We start from the raw sequence: 21457 nt of genomic DNA on the forward strand, positions 1-21457 counted from the left end.
CGCGCTCCCGCTCCCGCAGCCGCAGCCGCAGCGCGGGCGGGGCCGCGCGGGGCACCATGGGGATCGTAGTCTCGGCGCGCGGGGCGGGGCCACCGCGCTTAGCGCGCGCTGCTTGAAAGCCCTGGGGCGACCGCCGCGCGCCACGGCCGAGCTGAGCTGAGCTGAGCCGGGCCGGAGGAGCCGTGACTGCCCCAGCGAGGCGGAGCACAGCGGGAGCCCAGGCCCAGTCTCTGGGTCCTTCCTCGCTCCTTCTCTCGCCCCACTCCCCGGGCAGTGCCGGCCCGCAACGAGGTCCAGCCGCCGCCGCGTGGGGAGGCGGCCCCGAGCCGGGATGCGTGGGGACACCGGCAGGAGCTTCTCGCGGCCCCGGCGTGGCCCAGCGGCCCGTGTGTGAGCTGACCGGACGGCCCTCGGGCGAACATCAAGAGAGCCGGTCAGGAGCACAAAGCATTCGGCTTTGTGTTCGCTCCGTTCGTTTTCCGCCGCTCTGCGGCATCATGGGGATCCAGGGCCTGCTTCAGTTTATCAAGGAGGCTGCCGAGCCCTCGCACGTGAAGAAGTACAAAGGGCTGACGGTGGCTGTGGACACCTACTGCTGGCTGCACAAAGGCGCCTACGCTTGTGCTGAGAAGCTGGCCCGAGGGGAGCCCACGGATCTGTAAGTCACGTTTAAGTCTCGACCCTTTTACAAACTAAAGTTTTGTTAACTTGGTGTTTCTTGAACTGAAAACTAAGATGCTGCAGTTCGCTTCTTACTATTGCTTCTGAATTCTGAGTTGAACTCTTTACAAATGGAAAATTTTGGCGATAAATAAGCAGCTTTCCAGCTGTGTAAAATGAAAAAAAAATAATACATACTGGGGAGGAAGACTCTCAAAATATTTTTTTGTTAGAATACCCAAGGCTCTATCAGTTAGGGGTTTTTTTTCTTACATGTCTCCATCTCAGCTATAATTTCTCTGATGAAATTCTGTACGTGCAATTCTTTAATTTCAAATTTAATATTATTTTCAAACACCTTTTTCGTACGCAAAGGGAATTTGTAAATACTTCTGTGACAAAGGTTGTAATGAGGCCAAGAAATTTTGAGAGATGTGTTGTGATCTGAATAAGGTGTAAGATTTTTTGCTTAGCATACTATGTTTTTAGTTAAAGTAGTTTTTCTAAAACACATTTACGCAGTTATATTCCTAGGGAAGGAAGCGAACAGAAATTGTGGTCATATTTCAGATTCAGCTCATACCTTAGATCAGATTTGCGTTTCTTATCCATCTCTGGAAATGTGGGTTGAACTCTTTGTAGAGACTGGATATAGGTAAGGTTGGAAGTGACTGCTGGATGTCATCTCATGCAGGTTCCATTAGAGCACATTACTCAGGGTTGTGTCCAAATGGCTTTCAAATATCTCCAGAGAAGGGACTCGAAAACCTCTCTGGCCAACCTGTTTCAGTGCTTGGTTACTTGCTCAGTAAGGAAGTTCTACTTATATTCTAGTGGAATTCCTGTGTTTTGGTTTCTGCCTGCTACCTGTTGTCCTATTGCTTGGCACCACCCAGGGGACCTTGGATCCCTCAAATGTTTGATTGGAGGCAAGAGAGAGTTGGTGCTTTACAAATGGAATCAAGTATTTACTGCTGCTTATGTTAATTTGAAGAACTGTGAAGTTTCAATCCAACCCTGCCTTGAAGATACTGGAGGCTCCTCAGAGTCCTGAGAATAGGATACACTTCAGTCGAGGAAAAAATTGACTGTCAGGAGAAATAGTCATAGGGAACTTTGGCATGGCTGAATTTGAATACATGAATACTTTGTGGGTAAATCTTGTTTCCATACACGTATGATCCTAGACTGGAACCTTATCTATAGTATAGAGTCCTTTCATACTTCAAAATTCATCTGGATGAAGGTTATTATATAGCTACAGTGCTATTTGCTCCTGTCTTTCAAAAATCATTTATTTTTCAGTAGCTTTAAATCCAGTTTCTTCAGTGCTCATATCCTTGTGTTCTAAATGCTTCTAAATCCCACTCTCCTTCTCCCTTCCTCTGCTAAGGTTGCTCTTGCTATTTTAAACAGTATCCTTAAAATAAAATTGCGGTTTTTTTTCTTTGAGCATTGCTACAATTGCTTGCTTAGAGTTTATTTACAGCAGTTATTAGATTTTAGTTCTGTGCTGCTGATAACATGATCTCATACAGATCTGTAGAAATAACAGGTAACAAGATGAGAGGTAAGAGGGAATAAATAATATCTGGAATGCCAACAAATATTTTTTCAAGGGATGAGCTTTGAAGGCAGTGGAGGATTTCCTCTTGGGCCATATCTTCACAGTTTGTACAGAAGGGGAACTTTACGTCTTTTGGAATATTTTCAGTATTGTGCCTGTATTTTTAGTATGGGAAGATAGGTTTGTATGGCTTCTCCATTATCTGGAGAGAAGAGTGGATAGTTCTACAAGGAGAGATTAAATAACCCCATCTCTTCCATTTCTACAAAAGTGCATTTATTCTGCCTTTCTGGGGAAAGGTCGCGTACTGTGCTTGTCTGCTTCCAGTTTCCCTGGCCATTATTAATTGAGTTGCTGAAAGTAAAAAGACAATCCATGTTTTAACTGGTCAAGTTTTTGTCAATAATGAATCCTAATGTAGCAAAATCAACTGAATTATACTTGAATTCTTATTTCATCTTGTCTAAGAGAGAGGAGCAGTCAGCCCACTTCTGAATTGGTAGGTGGATTGTTTCTCTTGGTAAAAAAACCAACTAAACTGCATTCGAGTGTTCTTAGTTTTTTGTGATACTGGGAGAATATTCATCCTGTTATGATTTTTGAACAATAGTTAGTCCTACAGTTCTCCTTTCCTGCAACTGGAAAATATGTAATGGACTTGTGGTTAACAATAAAGTTTATCTTTTTTTTTTTTCTTACTTTTGTTATTGTTGATACAGTTATGTAGCTTTCTGTATGAAACTTGTTCATATGCTCCTCTCATTTGGAATTAAACCAATTTTGGTATTTGATGGATGTACCCTACCCTCTAAGAAGGAAGTGGAAAAGGCACGAAGAGAGTAAGTACTGAACTGTATTGATTTGCAAGCAAAACAGTTTTATCACTACAGTAAAAATCAAAAACCCTCAAACTTCAGCTAGGAAGTAAGTTCTGGTAAACCCTCCTGCAATATAGTGTGATATTTTTTTAAATTTACATCTAAAATCATACAAACTTCTTAGAGGTTTTATTCCTAAAATAGAAATGCACTTCATATGAAAGCCATTTTGTAGAGGAAGGAAGTAAACCTTTCAGCAGTAGTTCCTGTAGTGTATTAGAGGCTTTTAGTTTAACCACACCTGTGATCTCTGGACAAAAATATTTTTTCCCAGTATAATTTTATTTTAAAATAGCACCCTTTCCTCATATTGTGCTATAACTAACAAGATAAACTTGTTTCAAATTTGGATTCAGGTCCCTATAAATGGGACTTTTCACTGAAGCTATGAGAATTTTTCAGTAGTAGTTGTTATTTATGAATTCCCCTGAGACATGTGCTTCCTTCGGCATGAAATGAACAATTTCCGATTTATGAAATTAAGTAAATTAGATTTTCTGTCGTCTAAATCAATAAGTATCAGATACTCCCAACTTCCATTAAATATTTTACTGCTAGCTGTGTGGGTGCATTTCTTCATTTACACTGCAGATTTCAGTTCCTATTTGTCATTGTTTTTTGAGAAAATTTTATGAATGTCAACATTCAAATCTAATTGTCCATGTGAATGCAATGACCTAGTTGTTCTTTTGTTTTAAAAAATTATGAAGTAGCCCAGATTTGTAAGATGTTGCAGTTTTTCCCCCTTACCCATCTCTCTTAGTCCGTTCAACTATTTGTTCTATAAGTGAAAAGTAATCTGAGATTGGTGGATATTTTTGTGTTTCTTTTAGGAGGCGTCAGGCCAGTCTTCTGAAGGGGAAACAATTGTTGCAGGAAGGGAGACTGTCAGAAGCTAGAGAATGTTTTGGGCGCAGTGTAAATATTACCCATGCTATGGCTCATGAAGTTATTAAAGTAAGTTGTCAGCTTTATTAATAATGCCAGTTTAAAAAAAAATCTCTGCAATAGGTAGCATAACATACTCTGCATTTTTGTGGTTACATCACTGCCTCTCCTATATAGGAAAGTATTCCCACCTACTTAGTCTCTAATTGTCCTGCATGATATTGGATTGTGTTAATTGGGCACAATTAACAAACTTGAAGTTTATTATGCCCATTTCTGTAAATAATAATGGTGTGTCAAACAAAACACATCTCTTCCTACTGCTGTGAACTGAATCTGATAGCACCCATTTTACTTCGCAGCACAAAAAATAACGGTTTTTTTGCATTTTTCCTTTGTCTAGTTTCTAAGCATGGACTGCGGAAAAAATTTGACTGATTGAAAGTTGTTCTAGTAGTTTTTTGCTATACTTTCAATGCAGTCATAGGGTCTTTATCAAAAACTATTGTTTGTTCTAGTACTGTTCTTCTTTGTCCAGAATATGACTTGGATGGGTTTGAAGCTGTCACTTGTGGTCAGATGCAGTGGCGATAGTACTATAGGAAAGGTTGTTTTTGTAAACCAGTGTATATAGATCTGAACTGCTTAAAAGATGAGTTTTTGACTATGAAATATTGGACTCTTACTGGGGGCAGGATGGGTATGTGATTAAAAAGGTCATGGTTTTGACTTTTTAATGTAGAGGTTTTTATGCTTTGAGATATCTTAAGGTAATTACTGAAAATTAATGCAAAGTACTTGTATGCTTCTTGTTTATGTACAGGCTGCACGAGCTCAGGGAGTTGATTGTATTGTTGCTCCTTATGAAGCTGATGCTCAGCTGGCTTATCTTAATAAGACTGGCATGGTTCAAGCTATAATTACAGAAGACTCTGATCTTTTGGCTTTTGGATGTAAAAAGGTATGAAAGAAAATACTAATAGCCTTTACCTCTTGCTGATATCTGAAAAGCAGAGTTTGAAGTTGCCAGATATGTTTGATGTACAGATTAATTCTTCTGCAGCAAATGTGGGAAACAGAAGAGAGGAGAATAGAACTTTGCCTCTCTTGTTTCCACCAAGTGCAATGAACCACCTTATATGGTCAAAAATTATTGTTTTCACTTCCTCTTAACTTTTAGGTGTTTCTGAAAATTGACAAGTTTGGAAATGGGCTAGAGATAGATCAAGCTCGACTAGGAAACTGCAAGCAGCTTGGAAATGTATTTACAGAAGAGAAATTCCGCTACATGTGTATTCTCTCTGGTTGTGACTACCTCCCTTCAATTCATGGAATTGGGTTAGCTAAAGCATGCAAGTTACTAAAATTAGCCAACAATCCAGATATTATAAAGGTAAACTCCGTTTTGGTTTTTGGGAGCCTGTATCAGTATATATTAAATTTAACACTGAATTGAAAATATGAAGGTTTCTTGACTTCCTCCATTTTGAGGAGAATACGAAAAAGTATTTTTTACCTGGGCTTAAAAAAAGATGCTGAACTAAACTTAAGTTTTGAAGCTGTTACATATTTATAAGAAATATACTGAAGTAAACTTAGGTAAAGAATTGTTTTAATCCTTTGAGGGTATATTCTGTTTGAAGAGAAACTTGATTTTTTGTAAGACGTTGATTTCCACCCCGCTACTACTGCTTTCTTCTGCAGATTAGTTATTAGAATTGCTCAATGGACTATTACTTTTTTATAAGTGCAGATGTATCTGTGTGGGGGAGGAGCAGAGATTGGGAATCTTATTTAATGGCATATGTATGGATATGGACATTTCCATTTTAAAAACAGTATGGAAGAAAAGTGTGATATGATGCAAAACAAATTAATATAGGGTGGTTTTTTTCTTGTCCATGTATGGAATTAAAACAGATCTTTTATTAGGAAATACAGAGGCTAAGAGGGTGGGCATAACTTCTGTATGGGCAATAAGGGAGGAGAGAGGTTAAGAGCTAATAAGAATACCTCATGGGGCTGTTCTGGAGGCAGGTAAATCTAATCCAGAAAAGCATTTTAATATGCAGTTTAATTAACTTTGTGCATTATCTTCTTTCTTAAATTACTTGTGTGTTTTGGTGTATTTTATTTTTTTCTCTCACAGACAAAGAACTATGATTTTTTAATTTTAAAATGTTGTATCATATAGAGCTCACGTGAAAGCAACTGGTTTGGCTTTTGAGGAAGTAAAAGGAACTTTGAACTTTTGCCATGTAAATAATTATTTGCTTTAATGTAACTCTGAGCAAAATTCTAGGGTTTATTCTGGTTAGTTTTGTTTTGGTTTTTTTTCCATTGTAAGAGCACCCACATACTGTGTATATGTCTTGATAATATGAATGATAGAAATTTGATGTGCATTAGTTTAAATAAATCCACATTAAGGAGATGATCGGTTTTTCTGATCACATTTTGTTTTGATTTATTTGTTGAAGAAAGATATAAAAATTGAATTGTGTTATTTATGTAATTGTAGACAATTTGAGTGGGAAAATAATGTACAAAGTTCTATTTTCTTTCCTTCCCCTTTTTAAGTTGCATCTGCTTGTTGCAGTAGGACGCTCATTCTACATTTAATTACAAGAAAAGATAATACTTGAAATGTATTTAACCTTTTATGTGACCTGTTAAAATGAAACAGTTATTTCTTTTTCTGACAGGTTATTAAAAAAATGGGGCAGTACTTGAAGACAAATATAACAGTATCAGAAGAATACATACAGGGTTTTACACGAGCTAATAATACATTCCTGTATCAGTTAGTTTTTGATCCTGTCAACAGAAAATTAGTTCCTCTGAATGCATATGGAGATGATATTGATCCAGAAGCACTAACTTATGCAGGACGGTATCCTTTGTGTTGAAACAGCAGAATGGGGAAATAAGGCTGAGCTGATGTGGTATCTTACAATGTTCGTTCCATCTGTGGTGTACTTGGATTTCTTTTGTTGCAACCCTGCTTTGACTAAAGCCTGGCTTTTCTGCAGTCAAACTTTTGTGAGGGTTTTCTTCTTTTCTCCTTTACTCTGATTTAAATTTGTGTTGTTTTTTTTTTTTTTAAGTGCAGTGGGTAACTAAGTGACCTATTATTGATACATGGTTTTAGGCAGAAGTTATTGATCTGGTTGTTTTCTTTAGAAAACAAATTGTTAAATACAGTTTAAATATAAACTGTTTACTTTATAGCTGTCTTGAATTTCTGCCTCTCTCTTCAAGTTTAATTCTTGCAGTTTGTGCTCAGTCTCTAATCTTAGCATTTCCTGTTTTCTATAGGAAGAGAGATCTCGTAAAAGGTAACATTTTGCCACATCTGTGCAATATAAATTTCAACATGGAAGATAAGAAAAATGAAGGAAGACTGTTAAAGTAGTTACTAGCTTTGTATGTTCAAGCCATCTAATCTCTGGCATTTGCAGAAATTAGGAAGGAGAACGTTGCTGCCTCTCCTGCTGATAATTGAAGGATTTAATATTGACTTTCATGATTTGCCAAAGATCTATTACAATTGCTGTTACATCAGATTGAGTCCAGAGTAGTGGCATTAATCCTTTGGGTTAATATTCTAGCCATACTTTTTAGCTGAAAAATGGGTGTTCTAACTTTTGTGGTACAGTTGTTGAAATATAATGTGATATTCAGATATTTTCCTTTACTATGATGGGAACAGACATGTTGGTGATGATACTGCTTTTCAAATTGCTATTGGCAATATTGATATCAATACAATGGAACAAATTGACAACTATAACCCCGACATGGCACAGGTAACATCTTTTTTATGAAGTTAGATATTAAGAATTTGATGTGGGTCTGAGTGTTAATGGGAAAATATGATTGAATATTATCCACAAACAAATTGCCAGTGAAAGCTATTCTGGTATTATAGAAACTGTGTGCTCCCACACACATAATTCTCACTCTTATTAAAGGTAAAGTTTTATTTTTCATGACATTTGACTTTAATATCTGTTATACTTTCAGATTTTTTTGGTAAGTCCTTGAATCTATTTACAGAAGTAACTGGTTTGAAGAGAAAATTCTTAAAGAGTTTTGGATTTCTTCCAAGAATAATCTGAAATTATTTCCTGAATAGAAATAAATTTTAAACTTTAAATTTGGTCTGAGATGAGCAGTTAGTCACTTGTGCCATGTTGAAATGAAGACATCATGGGAGCACAACAAAAAGTATGAAAAGCATGAGCATTGTGGGAACAAAAAAAGGTTTATGTAGAATATGTCACTAGATATAGAAATGTCAGCATTTCCTTCCTTGTATGCTAAGTCAGGAAATCATATCTAGAAGTCAAGATTATAAACTTATGTTTTGGTTTTTAATTATTTTTTGCAGCCTGTGCAGCAGAGAAGTTCTGGCTGGAATGACCGACGTGATAATCATGTCAATAGCATTTGGAGCAGAGAATACAAGTTTGGCTCCACTGAAGATCCTGCTCCTCCTAAAATGCATTTCCCAGATAAAACAATAACCAAAGGCATGGAGAAAATAATTAGTGTTAAAGGACTAAAGTTCGCAGGCAAAGAGCTCTTGGCAAAAAGGCCAAGGAGTGGTATGTTTATATTAAGTATATGAATAATGGTAGAAGGCTGTGGGAAAAGAATGGATTTTATCTTGTACTTGATGGTATGAGGCTTTAGAGGCTTAGCTCTTTCTTGTTGAAAACAGAATACAGTTAATAACATTCAACAAGATGAACAAGCCATAATATTGAAGCCTAGATAATGATTAAGGGTGACAGCAGACTTTCAACAGGACTTGATTTTAACTTTCTTTGGTTTGTTGTAAAACTCTGCTGGTTTCAATTTCAAGTTATGTTTAATACAGTCTGTATTTTGATGTAGTTTTGATTTTAATTTCTATCTTAAAATGGTTTGTGAAGAAGTTAAAGCAGCCTGGTTTTCCTAGCATTGACATTAGGCCAGACAGAAAACATAAAGTATATTTTCTGTACTCAGACTGTGCTGCCTCTATCCCCTGTATAGGTGCTCTTTCTGCCAATTTTTTCACTTCCTCTAGTGCATCTGTGATATCTTGTCTTCCACACCACCTGAGTTATACGTGCTCAAATAAACTGTGGGCTTGGAATAGAAGAGGCACGTTTTTGTTCCTGTTGTGCTTTATGTTAAGTGTTTTCCTCTGATTCTACTGCTGGGACTTTATTTTTTTCCTTTGTTACTCGTGGTATCTTCCTATTCCCTTGCTTATCAAAGTCTGTAGGTAGTTTAGCAGCCTGCCTTAAATCAAATGTAGTTTCATTGTAGTTGTCTGCCTTCACTCCATCTACCTTATCACTGAGTTATTTTTAAGCCTATGTACTAGAAAACAATGGTGTTAAGACATCTAAACTCTATTATCAATAATTTTCTTACCAGACTTTACTTATGTTTTTAAGCCTGTGAGAGTAAATATATCATGTTTCGTTCTCTCATAACTGGTTAATTGTAGAATGTGCTTCTACAGTGATGTTTAAATTGTCTTTAGATTCAGAAGAAGTCTCAGATGGAGATCTGTTGAAGCAATATTCATTTTCAAAAACAAAAAGAATCAAGAAGGAGAATGATATTGATGTTGAAGCACAAAAGAGTGTGTCAGCAATACAAAGCCTTGAATCTCCAGGAATTTCCATCACTCAAGAAAGCTCTAACTCCCTACCCAGAGTTAGAAATAAATTTGCTTCCTTTTTACAAAGGAAAAACAAAGAGAAGGATGCTGTAGTTGTTCCTGGAACAAGAAGCAGGTATGGTAATGTCATATGTTTTCATATGTAGCAAAACACTATTTGCTGTCCTGGTTGCTAAAATAGCCTGAATACTGAACATAGGAAAAATGCTACCTCAAACTTTTTGTGCAACTGTATTGCATCTCAGCCAAGGTGGTGGATCCTTTGTGCTAGGCATGTTATCTACTTGTGAGACACATAATGTTCATTTTTTTTTTACTGTGGAAGTGAAGACTGAGACTATTTGTAGACTATTCATGAGAGAATCATAGAATTGTTTGGTTTGGAGGGGACCTTTAAAATCATTTCATTCCAACCCCCCTGACATTGTCAGGACACCTTTCACTAGACTGGGCTGCTCAAAGATCATCCAGCTTGATCCTGTCCACTTCCAGGGATGAGGCATCTGCAACTTCTCTGGGCAACCTGTTCAGTGTGCCACCACGCTCACATTTACCACACAGAGAAGAATTTCTTCCCAATATTTAATTTCAACCTCCTTCAACTTGAGATCATTCCCTCCTGTCCTGTCACTACATGCCCTTGTGAAAAGTCCCTCTCCAACTGTCCTGTAAGCTCTCCTGTAGGTACTGCAAGGTGCTATAAGGTCTCCCTGGAGCCTTTTCTTCTCTAGGCTGAGCAGTCCTGACTTTTTCAGCCTGTCTTTGTAGGAAAGATGCTCCAGCTCTGTTATCAATTTAGTGGCTCTCAAGAAAATATTCAATATCTCTGGGTCTCAAAATTAATTAGGAATTGGCTGGGTTTTTTCCAGGGTAGCTACTCTGTCAAATATGTAAGCTGTTAATTAATTCATGGACTTAAGTTGACAGGGCTTATTGTAAAGCTAAACCTGTTCATACTCTGACAAATAACTATTCTTATCCCATCCCATTCAGCTGATGCTGCTGATCTCTGCAGCAGCACTTTGAGAATGGGACTTTGTTAGATTTTTTTGTTGTTGTTTGGCCATAACTACTTTAATTTGTTTTACAAAACATTATCACAATTAAGTCTATTATTCTGTAATTTTTATCTTAAATAATCTGAATATTTTTGAGCAGGGCAATCTTACAGAGCAGTCTTAATGCCTTAGTTTTAAAGCACACCTTTCTGAACTGAAAGTTTTTGAAAGTTTTTTTTATTGCATCAAAAATTACGAGCTGTCACTGACGACAAGTTCTTCTCTAAATCTGTGCTCAGTATTCTCAGGAGCTGCTGCTATAGGATACAAAAACAGTAGAAAGGTTCTATTTTCCTTGATCCGTGGTGCTGAAGTATTTCACTACTAGCTTTATCCTCATTAATTAATGTATTCTTACATTTTGTAGGATTTCTAGATGTTTCTCTTTCAGGTGAAGAATCTTCTTAGTATTTCAGTCAAAGACTGCCATTTTTATAGATGCTTTTTCCTGCTTTTTTTTTTTTTTAACTAAATGTCTCCCTGAGGGACTTTTCTCATTGCCAAAAAAATTTGTCTGCAAGTATTCGTGAAAATAAAATTGATTGGTGAGGACATACTCATTTGCATAACTTTCTTCCTTCCCCATTGCCTTCACCTTTTTTTTTTTTTTCTTTTAGGTTTTTCTGCAATGATGCAGTTATATTTGACAGTAGAGCAAAGAAGAAAGATGGTGATCTAACTCAAGGTGCTGAGCAGGATTGCCAGAAACAGGAAGTAAAACATGTAGCTGAAGACATTTCTGGGTTTTCAGAAACTGAAAAATCATCATGGACTGTCCTTACACCTCCTGGAGAAATGCAGAAAAGTTGTTCCCAGTGGTTGAGCAGCCTCAAAAGTAACTCAGGAAATCTTGGTCCATCTCATACTGTATCTTCACAGCAGTTTCCCCAACACAGAAACAACTGCATTGTATCCCAGGAAGATCAGATTAATGGGGCAGTGTGTGATGAATTGGAGGAAGAGTCCTCCCCCTTAATAGAACTGGAACAGTCATCAGAGTCTCATGGGTCTTGTGAGCCATCAGAATGTAGTTTGGAGTCTTCAGAAATCCTACAAGTGTCCAACAACAGCTCAGGTGCAAAGGTAAGAAAATTAGACATTATTTCAGCATTTGTTTTCCCTTTAAATTATAAAAGAAACTATGCAGTGAAGTCTCCTTTTCAGAATAGTGCCATACAGATGATGTAGCTTGTGCTAACAAAACTTCTCTGAATAGAATCACAGAATGATCATATTCATGTCAATGCTTAACATAATTGTACAGAATGGATTGACATACTAGCTTAAATAAAATGTGTTCTCTGGTTTTAGTTTGTCTTGAGTCTTTCTGCTGTTATCACTGCAGTGCCTCGTAAAAACACCTGGTAGGCAACCTTTTGTTCTCTGCTTTTAGTCCTCGAAGTGCTTTTGGAAGCATATGCATGCCTTTGTAGTGTTGCTTGCTAAAAGCCCAGGGTTTTGTATGAGTTCTTAGAACTGCTGAAAACATTGTAACTTAAAGTATATACATGTAGCTATGAAAACATATATTGTGTTTATGAAAGGACAACTTGTTTTAAAACTAGATCAATTTTCTCTTGAAGGAACCTGATTCTAGTTCAAAACTGAATGATGATCAATGTTCTCAGTCTCTGCTATTTTCTACTGTTCAAACTAACAAAAAAACTACAATCATAAAGACCAAGGTAAGAATTCTTTTAACATTTTGAGCTTTACTAAACTCTGAAATCAGTTTCTACTAGTTCATTTTGGAACTTGTAATGAAAGACTTAAGCAATGCAAATGTTGGCAAGACAGTTATATTCTTGTTCATCTACCCTGGAGCTGGAGTGAAATATCACCACTTATGATTGATAACAGAGTTGCAAATTGCTTGGGGATTTTAAACACTTAAGTGTAAAGCAAGAAAACTCACTTCAGGTTTTATGATATAAATTGCAATAATGTTCACAGTCCAGATACAGTCACAAGATGCAACTGTAATTTGACTTATCTGTGTTGGCTTGGATGTCTACGAATAAACTTATGTTCCTTGTATTTGGAACATTTCTAAGAGCTTAATGTATTTGTCTAGTTGATGAAGACTTCTAAGACTTTAACAGCTCTGACACCTTAGGTGTTGGCATTAGAATTGGCCAAAAGATGAGTAAGCAAAGAGGCAGATGTTTTCATCCTTCTGTATATGCCCCTTACTAAGTTTTCTTGTAGGCAGGCTAAAAATCACAAACTTCTCACTGCCAGACAAGACTATTGTATGTTGTGTAAAATAGTGACATCTTGCGGTCATTGTTAGGAACGTATTTGTTAAGGAAATAGTTACATTTGTGTTTTGGAACATTAACGTTTTTCCTGCTTTTCCTCAGCAAGACTGAGCCAGGTAATAGTCCTGAATAGAATTCAGAATTCATAATACTTTGGTTTTAAGGCTGTGTTTAATATGTTTTCCATTATTTTGCTCATCTTAGAAGGTATATTGGGAGAATGAATATATTAAATATTGGGGGATCACATTATGGAAGTACTGATGTAATATAAGCATCATATAAAAATAAAATTTATGCAAGCTTGGAGCCCTTCAGAAAACAAAAACTGCTGAAAATCTTGAGGACAATAGGGTCAGTTTAAAGCAAGTGGCTAGTAGGAGGATTTCCACCACTTATTTTCATGGCCATGAATTCTCTCTTCTTCCTTTATGTGCTGGTATTAATAATTATAAAAAATTGCACCAGAAAACTGTCTTGGCCAAAAAGTAACCTGACAACAACAACCACGAAGTCAGTCATATTGTAGCTTAGGCCCAGCCAGACTCTTGGACTCCTGTGAGTTGTAGCACCAGTAAGACCATAGGAGAGGGAAGGTAGAGATAAGGAGCAGCACTTTTGGCTTGGTTTTCTTTTATAATTTATTAAAATCTTGTTAGGATACTCATTAGGATCCTAAAAGTGTAAAACAAGGGAAGTGTTTGCTGGTGTTAAATATAGTAGAAGATACCAAAGGGGAAAATGAATTCCAGATTTGGGGAAGAAGCAGTTAATCATGGAATGCATAATTTATTCTGATTTTGAAGCTGAATATCAGCTATGTAGATTTACTTAGAGAAATTTAATAACTGGGGGAGGCAATCTGAAAATTTTGTGAGTTCCTATTGTGGTTCCAGTCCAAACTGTGAAGTGCTACCTATGCAATTTTAATGTCAAAACTAGTAGAAGCTTTTTACTAACAAATACCTATGTGATACTGATCTCCCCAAGACCTCAAGTTTTTTTCTGTGATACTATTTCAGCTGTGATTTTTACTGCTAATTATTTTTCACAATTGCTGTGAGCCCAGCGAAGAGGCTAATACTGATAATAGCAAAGAGCCTTCTGCTCTGGCATTAAATTTCTTAGCAGGTGCTCACCATGCAGCCTTGCCTACTTTTGGGTTAGCTAAATTAAGTTATAGCTCTGACATAATTCAGTATTACAGGGCTACATAGGACTTGAGTGCCTTTACCTGCTGCAAAATACCAAGGTGATAGATAAAAAGCAAAATACTATAAAGCAGGCAGTTTTAAGATTTTATTTTATTCGTCCTAGTATTCTTGTTCAAATATTTAGCTTACGTTCTAAACACTTTTTTTCCCTCCTTAGAATACCAAGATCTGCTTAATATATTTAGGTAGATTAATAATTAATTAATATTAATGTAATTTCAATAATAGAATCATTAAGGTTGGAAAATGCTTTTGAAGTCAGGTTTAGGTGTCAGCCCCGCACTACCATGTTCACCACTGAACTGTATCCTGAAGTGCCATATCTACACAATTTTTGAACACAGGAATTGTGATCCTGCCACTTCTCTGGGCAGCCTGTTCCAATGCTTTACAACCCTTTGCAGGAAGAAATTTTTCCTACTATCCGGTCTAAACCTCCCCTGGTGGAACTTGAGGCCGTTTCCTCATGTCCTATTCCTAGTTGTCTGGAAGAAGAAGCCAACCCCACCTGGCTACACCTTCCCTTCGGGCAGTCTCCAGGCTAAACACCCCCAGCCTCCTAAGCTGCTCATCATCAGACTTGTGCTCCAGACCCTTCACGAGCTCTATTGCTTGTCTTTGGACTCATTCCAGTGCCTCAATGTCTTCTTTGTAGATAGGAACCAAAACCAAACACAATATTTGAGGTGCGAAAAAATGTATAACAAATGTGTGTGGTGGAGGAATGGCAAAATGCTGTTATGTTTCAGAAAGGACTAATCTATGAATTCTCTTTGAAGAAAAGGCTGCTGAGATGCCCCAACTTAAGTCTGGTTGCTTTTCCGAGCTCCTAGTATAGAAACTGGATAAGAAGGTCCAGCTAGAGGTCTAACGATCCTTGAGGTTATCATACTGTTAACTGTGCTCTTGCTTATGGCTCCATCTTCATGAAATCAGTGTCACAGGGAGTGATACCAGAGAGTTGTTTCTCTTAAAATTCTAAAGGATGGCATTGCATGAGAGCATAACAAGTAGTCTTCAAACAGATGAAAAATAAATATTCAGTAGATTTTAAAAACTGCACTCAAAAGAAATGAGTATTTACAACCTTAACACAAAGACTTATGGAAGCTGGTTTGCCAGCTCTTAGAGCTGCAGTATGTCTTGTGTTTGATATGCCATTTTTAAGATTATAGATTATTTAAATATACTTTGTGGCATTTCAGGTTGCATTATCTCAACACAATGTAAAACACTTTATTTTTCTGATTACAAACTTTGCAGCGTTATAGCTATTGCTTGCAGGTTGGCATTTTAACTATGTGTACTGCAATATTAAAATCCCACAGGTTCCTGGATTACATAAATATAGTAATATAAAGTCACATATGGTAACAAAGCTCAAGCCATTGATACGAGCTAAAGTAAGTGGACTAAGCAGGAAACTGTCACCTGTGCAGAAGAGAAAGGACTGTGACACTGAAAATAAACTGGGGCTGCAATCCACTATTGGTGAATTCTGGAAAAGCTTCCAATTTAAAAGGTGAGTTGCTTTAACGCTTTTCTTAGTACACTGCATGCTTTTTTCCCAAAGCAACAATTTTCAAAGCAGGCTCTACATGTTCTCCATACAGTTCAATAAGGATAACAGTGAAAAATTGTATATTTTCTACATACAATTTATAACTTCCTAAGATTGATGTAAACATGAAGCACGGTGTTTAGCAAATATGTTCTTATAATTAAATTTTTCTTTGTAATCAGGAAAACCTCTCAGCTAAAAATTCACTTACTGAATTTTATTGATAATTACATTTAGTTTACCATAATTGATATGAAAATCATTGCCATTGTTTGCCATCAAACATCAAAAATAATTTCTTGACCTAAATGCAAAAGCTGCATTAAAATTCCTAAATTTCAGTACCAGACTACTTCTATTTAACTCTGTGTCCCTCACATTTGGAGATGGCTGATTGTCAGAAGTGTTCTGCTTTCAAGATGAGTTGATGGAATATTTCTGTTAGTTGGAGTACCTGGTTACAAGAGACATTCTTGCACATTATAAAATGCTCTTGCTTTTCCTTGTGGAGATGACTTGTCTAACTTGAAGTTCCTGAAAATAGTTTCAAGGTTTGAATTTGAAGGGCAATTATTACTTTAAAAAAGTAAAAGAGAACATGAAGTATAGATATTCTAGCTTACACTATCTCCATAGGCTCCGATAAAAACTCCTGGTGGCAAAGTTCTCCCAAATTTAAGTAGCAATCTCAACTTTGAATAAATAAGTCTTATTTAAATAAAATTATTTTCACTGACTTGAAACCAAATGTGAGTGGGACATAAGTATTCTTTGCACTGAGTCGTAAATGTTGATATTGGTGAGCATGTGTTAATTCAGATGAATGTATTTTAGTAAGTTTGGGCTGTAGGGTAGGTTATTATAAACACAAAACTGATTTCTGTTTAAAAAATATGACTTATGGTATTTACATTTTGAAAAATCTTACTTTTTATTATCTTTCTTATGGGGTGTAAGAATGACTGACAGTTTCAAGGAGGAAGTGAAAGTGTTTGTGTATTTATTGCTAGACCTCTATTTTGAGAATGTCTGACCAGGGGTGCACACAGGGAGAAAATTCATAAATTTGGATTTATCAGAATACAGGCACATAGAACAGTGTGAGCCTAGTTAGCACTCTCTGCAGATGGCTGCAAGACTTGGCTCCCACCATGCACATTTTATCCATCCAGTTTTTTTGGTTTGTAATCTCTGGGTATTTATACTGAGGATATATATTTTTCTATGTAAGAAATAGTTTATTAGATTTTAGAAGATTTTTTCTCAACATATTTTACAAATTGGGGTTTTTTACTGCTAGAACTTGCTTCTTTTTTTTTCCCAGATTTTAAGATATTTCTAAATTAGCCTTATGTTTTAATGATTACATTACCTTATGGCAAATAAATCATGTGGGACACTAATCTGTTCTGCCTTAATGTCAAGACTCATAGGAGATATATATAAAACTACACTTATTCAGAAGACTTAAATGTTAAGGAAGCATGTACAACCCAAAGTAGGATGGGGTATATACAGTCCTTGATAAATAAAGCTAACAGCTGTCATTCTGTCACTTTCAGGGAAGTAGTTCAGTTGTATTGAAACTAAAACTTTGCACGAGAAATTTTTATTCTGTACTTATTCATAGGTAGAGTGGATAGGTAGGTGAGGGGGTCTTGCTTTGTTTTAATCTGTATATTCTTACAGGCCAGTGGTTACAAACACAAAATAATCATAACGTTCTTCGGTTTGCTTTTGTTTTTTTTCTGCAGAGAATATGAAAAGCTTCCTTCTTGTAGAAAGTCAGATCCTTTGTCTCCAATCAAAGATAATATACAGCTCACTCCAGAGACAGAAGAAGAAATCTTTAATCATCTGGAACATAGTCATGTTCAGAGAGCTATATTCCAATGAACTGCATGCTGTTCATGATGGGATGGATTTTTAATCATTGTCAAAAATTTACCTTTTGGCTATTTCATCAACATATAAAAGATGCTTTGAAAACCAGCGATGTACTTTAGTCTGACTAGTGATTTATCATTTCTTTATAAAAGCATGAATTCAAAGGTACAGTTCTATACTGACTGGAATAAAATAATTCAGATTCTTCTGTTCTCCTGTTCAAAGTCCCCATGCCAAGTTTTTCTCCAAAGATTTTTAGTTGCCCCTGGGCATTTTATGTAGGTCTCACATGACATGCAATCCAAGTTTCTACAAGAGCAGCAAAACGAGTTTGTGTCTTAATTTGTAATAATTAATCATTTTTTGCCTCTTTTTTCCTTTTGTGACTAATCTGGCTTCAGTACAGGTTTAAAACTGCTGTGAAGTGTGCATAATAGTCTGCAGTATATTTCCAGCACTTTGATAACGACTTTTTTCGTGTAAGGGAAAGTTTGCTCTCTCAACAGTTAGCTTTCTGTTTCATACAGTCGTGTTGGTGCTGGGAATAACTTGGGATCTGCAGAATGAATATCACAAATATCTGGTGCCCAAATTCTCACATTAATAGAATGCTATAAAAAAAAAGTATTCTTCTGTTTAACCTGTCTGTTTTACTTTTATCTTCTCCAACAACAGACATCCAAAATGCTCGTCCTCAGAGGTAGGGTTACAAAATAGCATTGTAATCACAACAGGCCAAACTTCAGTGTTCAACTAAAGAGAATGCAGGAGACGAGTCTTTGTGTTTGGCTCAATTACCATGAAATAGTTAGATGGGATTTCAGATTTCTACCTACCAAATCAGGATTTGGGTCACTGTAAAGGTATGTTTGAAACTTTTCTATCTCTAGGAATGGATATTATTTCTGCAGCAGATGGAGGTACAAAAAGGTATCTTGACCTGTGAAATATATCTTTTTCTATTCCTGAGATTAATACTTTCTTTGAGCCTTTGAGCTTTTTGCAAGAGTTTCAAGTTTGAAATTACCTATGAGAGGCAGAGGTTTCTAGGTTGCAATGTACTTCTTTTTTCTCTCTAAGAGAATTTCTATCTATGAAGTTAAAGTGACAGGCTGAATTAAATTACAAAGCTGCTTAAAAGAATATTATGCATACATTTGTGGGATCAGCCCTCTTATTTTTACATTTGTGGTGAAGGTATAGGATACAAGGAATTGAGGCAATGATGCTCTAGGACAGACTTTCTCTCATACGTGCACCACTAGAAAATCCCTACTGCTGAAAAGCAGGTTTTTTAACGTTGATCTTCAGTGAGAATTGTATCAGGTATGATGTTACAAATGTAGGCTAGAGATAAATACTTGTGTTTCCAGTCACAGAACTATTGCCTAGGATGAATTTTATGTGTTCCTACAAATAAAATAAAAATGACAGAATGTGTCTTTGAAGGGAAAACATAAAAACAGTTTATTTTCATCCATTGCTTATTTGTCAGTATGGGAGTTGCTAGGTTATTTTGTACAGTGCATCCTTGCCTCTTTCCTGCCTCTTCAATCAAAAAAGGGCCACTTGTTCCTGCTTTAGTGGATCATCATAAGAGACAAACTACTTTTTGTGCTATCAAGGACAGGTGATTTTAAGGGATTATCTTATGTGCAAGCTACGTTGTATGTTCTTAAAGCAGATTTCTTAAAAATACATTGGTATAGTTCCTGATTTGTGTTTTGGAGGTCGTGGGTACTACTACACATTCCAGAGGATTCTTCTCAGGAATAGAGGCATCTGTTACATTACATGTAAATATGTCTTACATGTAAGCATACAATAGCATTTAAGTCTTAAACGTTCAATGTGGATTTATTTAGTGTTTGCTCTGTGGAAGATACAATAACACAAAATGCAAATGAGTTAGTGCCAGACTTTATTCCTGAGTTTAATAGGGTAGGGTAATATTCTATAGTAAAAATTAAGTATCAGAATAGGAAAAATTGTTACAGGTTATGATGGCCTAGGGAGGATAAAATATAACACAATGAAAGAAAAAAAATATGGAGGAAGGAGACTGGTATTTGAAAGTTGGGTAGTTGGAAAACAAGAAGCGAGTAGGAGGAATTGAAAGCAAATGGCAAGCAGAGGCATGACTGTGTGTTGCTTGCTTTATATAATCTCATATAAAATACTAAATATGCCTTTTTAATGTCTATAACTACTATTTGTAATTTTATCAGCAGGACTTCAGAGTAATCTTACAAAATGGATAGCATTGCTATACCATATTAAAAGGGTAAATCTGGCCCAGAAAAACTAAATTTACTAATGGTGGTCTAATCTAACTTCACTTTTGAAAGTGCTGGCTGTCCATTCCATCATCAGAATTCTCTATGACCTATAAATATTCAGTATCACAGAGAATTAATGTGAGAGTGTGATCATCCAAATCCAGTCATGGTTTTGAAACTATAGGTGACTTGTCCAAATTCAACTGAATGTTTATGTTTAAGTCTTTTTATTCCTTCTCATACAAATCAATACTGTAGAGTAATTTTTATGAATGCATGTGAATAAGGATATTTTGAGGCCAATTAGCAGCTATTAGCATCCTTTTTTTAACAATTAGCTAATTCTGTTAAACTAAATACAATTTTAGATATTTCGTCTCACCATTTTTTCTCCAATGAAGACCATTTTAAATTAGTTAATGCTAACTTTAGTGTATTAAAACCATTTTAATTAGCAAACACAATGACCTTCAATGTTCGCCTGACTTACAATGGACATTTTTTTAAAAAGAGCTAAATAACATAAGTATTGATTTATAAATAACTTCTAGTTTAAATATAGAGAACACTGACTTCTGAGATTATGGTTACTAAACACAAGAAACCGTTGAACATTTTTGGTGGGTTTTTGTTTTGTGAATTTTGTTGTTTGGTTGGTTTTTTTAATAAGGTAAATTGCCAAGTAGAGTTCAGTTAATGGTTTAAAATCTGATGAAAACTAAGCTGGATTGTCCTGTGTTCAATATTATATCTATGTTCAGAGGCTTAAATAAGCTAATATTTGTATTGGCTTAAAAGTCTACTTCTTGGAGGTCAGTCACAGTGAGAACATCCATCTTGTCACTAAACTATAAAAATGATACAGTTTTGGAAGTTTCTGTGGTTTGTCTTGTTTTTCTTGGTTTCCTGTGTCTGGCATGCACATTTTGCCAATGCCAGAATCCTGAAGTGATATGTGTGGGACAAATTTCTGTCTGACAATAAAGACCAAGAGACTTTGTCACTTTTCTTCATGTTACCCACTTTGATTTCACAACATTGCTAGCTTCAGGCATGCAAGAACATCATGCTTCTATGTTCGGGTCAGTATTTTTAAGTCAAATTTCAGCTGGATTTGAAGAAGGAAAAAAAAGTATACCTACTGGCAGTGCTTAGCTGAATAAATACAAACTACATATTAAATATCACTGTATTTTTACTAATGCATCTCTTGCATATCCTCAGGTTTCTATTTTATACAATTCTTTAAAATACATAAAAGCTTTGCATAACAGGTAAGTTATAGTAGTGAAAGTGTAGTTCTGGGGTTGGTTGATTTTTTTTTGGGGGGGTTTTTTGCTGCCGTTATGCTATTTCCTCAATGAAAACGACATGAAAGGCTTCCCTTCTTTGCTCTAACCTGCATTTTGCTTTATTTATATATTAAACCATCAAAATGCCTTCTGCTTATCTGCTTTTTAAGCCAGCAGTGACAAGTGGAGAAAAGGAATTTTGTGAATTTTCTGGAAAAGTTACAATACT

The 21457-nt window shown here is 36.2% G+C and overlaps 1 protein-coding gene across 1 annotated transcript; it reads left to right on the forward strand.

Annotated features, from left to right (window-relative positions):
- The first annotated feature begins 405 nt into the window (after positions 1 to 405).
- Positions 406 to 20944, forward strand: EXO1 (exonuclease 1). The gene is made up of 13 exons (XM_014885185.2): positions 406 to 658; positions 2947 to 3066; positions 3939 to 4062; positions 4817 to 4954; positions 5174 to 5386; positions 6699 to 6886; positions 7706 to 7802; positions 8387 to 8603; positions 9536 to 9791; positions 11352 to 11817; positions 12318 to 12419; positions 15538 to 15731; positions 17525 to 20944. The coding sequence occupies exons 1-13, from the start codon at positions 498 to 500 to the stop codon at positions 17664 to 17666; spliced, it is 2418 nt and encodes an 805-aa protein (XP_014740671.2). The 5' UTR covers positions 406 to 497; the 3' UTR covers positions 17667 to 20944.
- Positions 20945 to 21457: the final 513 nt, after the last annotated feature.

Source organism: Sturnus vulgaris, chromosome 3 (assembly GCF_052056855.1).
Source record: "Sturnus vulgaris isolate bStuVul1 chromosome 3, bStuVul1.hap1, whole genome shotgun sequence".
NCBI lineage: Eukaryota > Metazoa > Chordata > Aves > Passeriformes > Sturnidae > Sturnus > Sturnus vulgaris.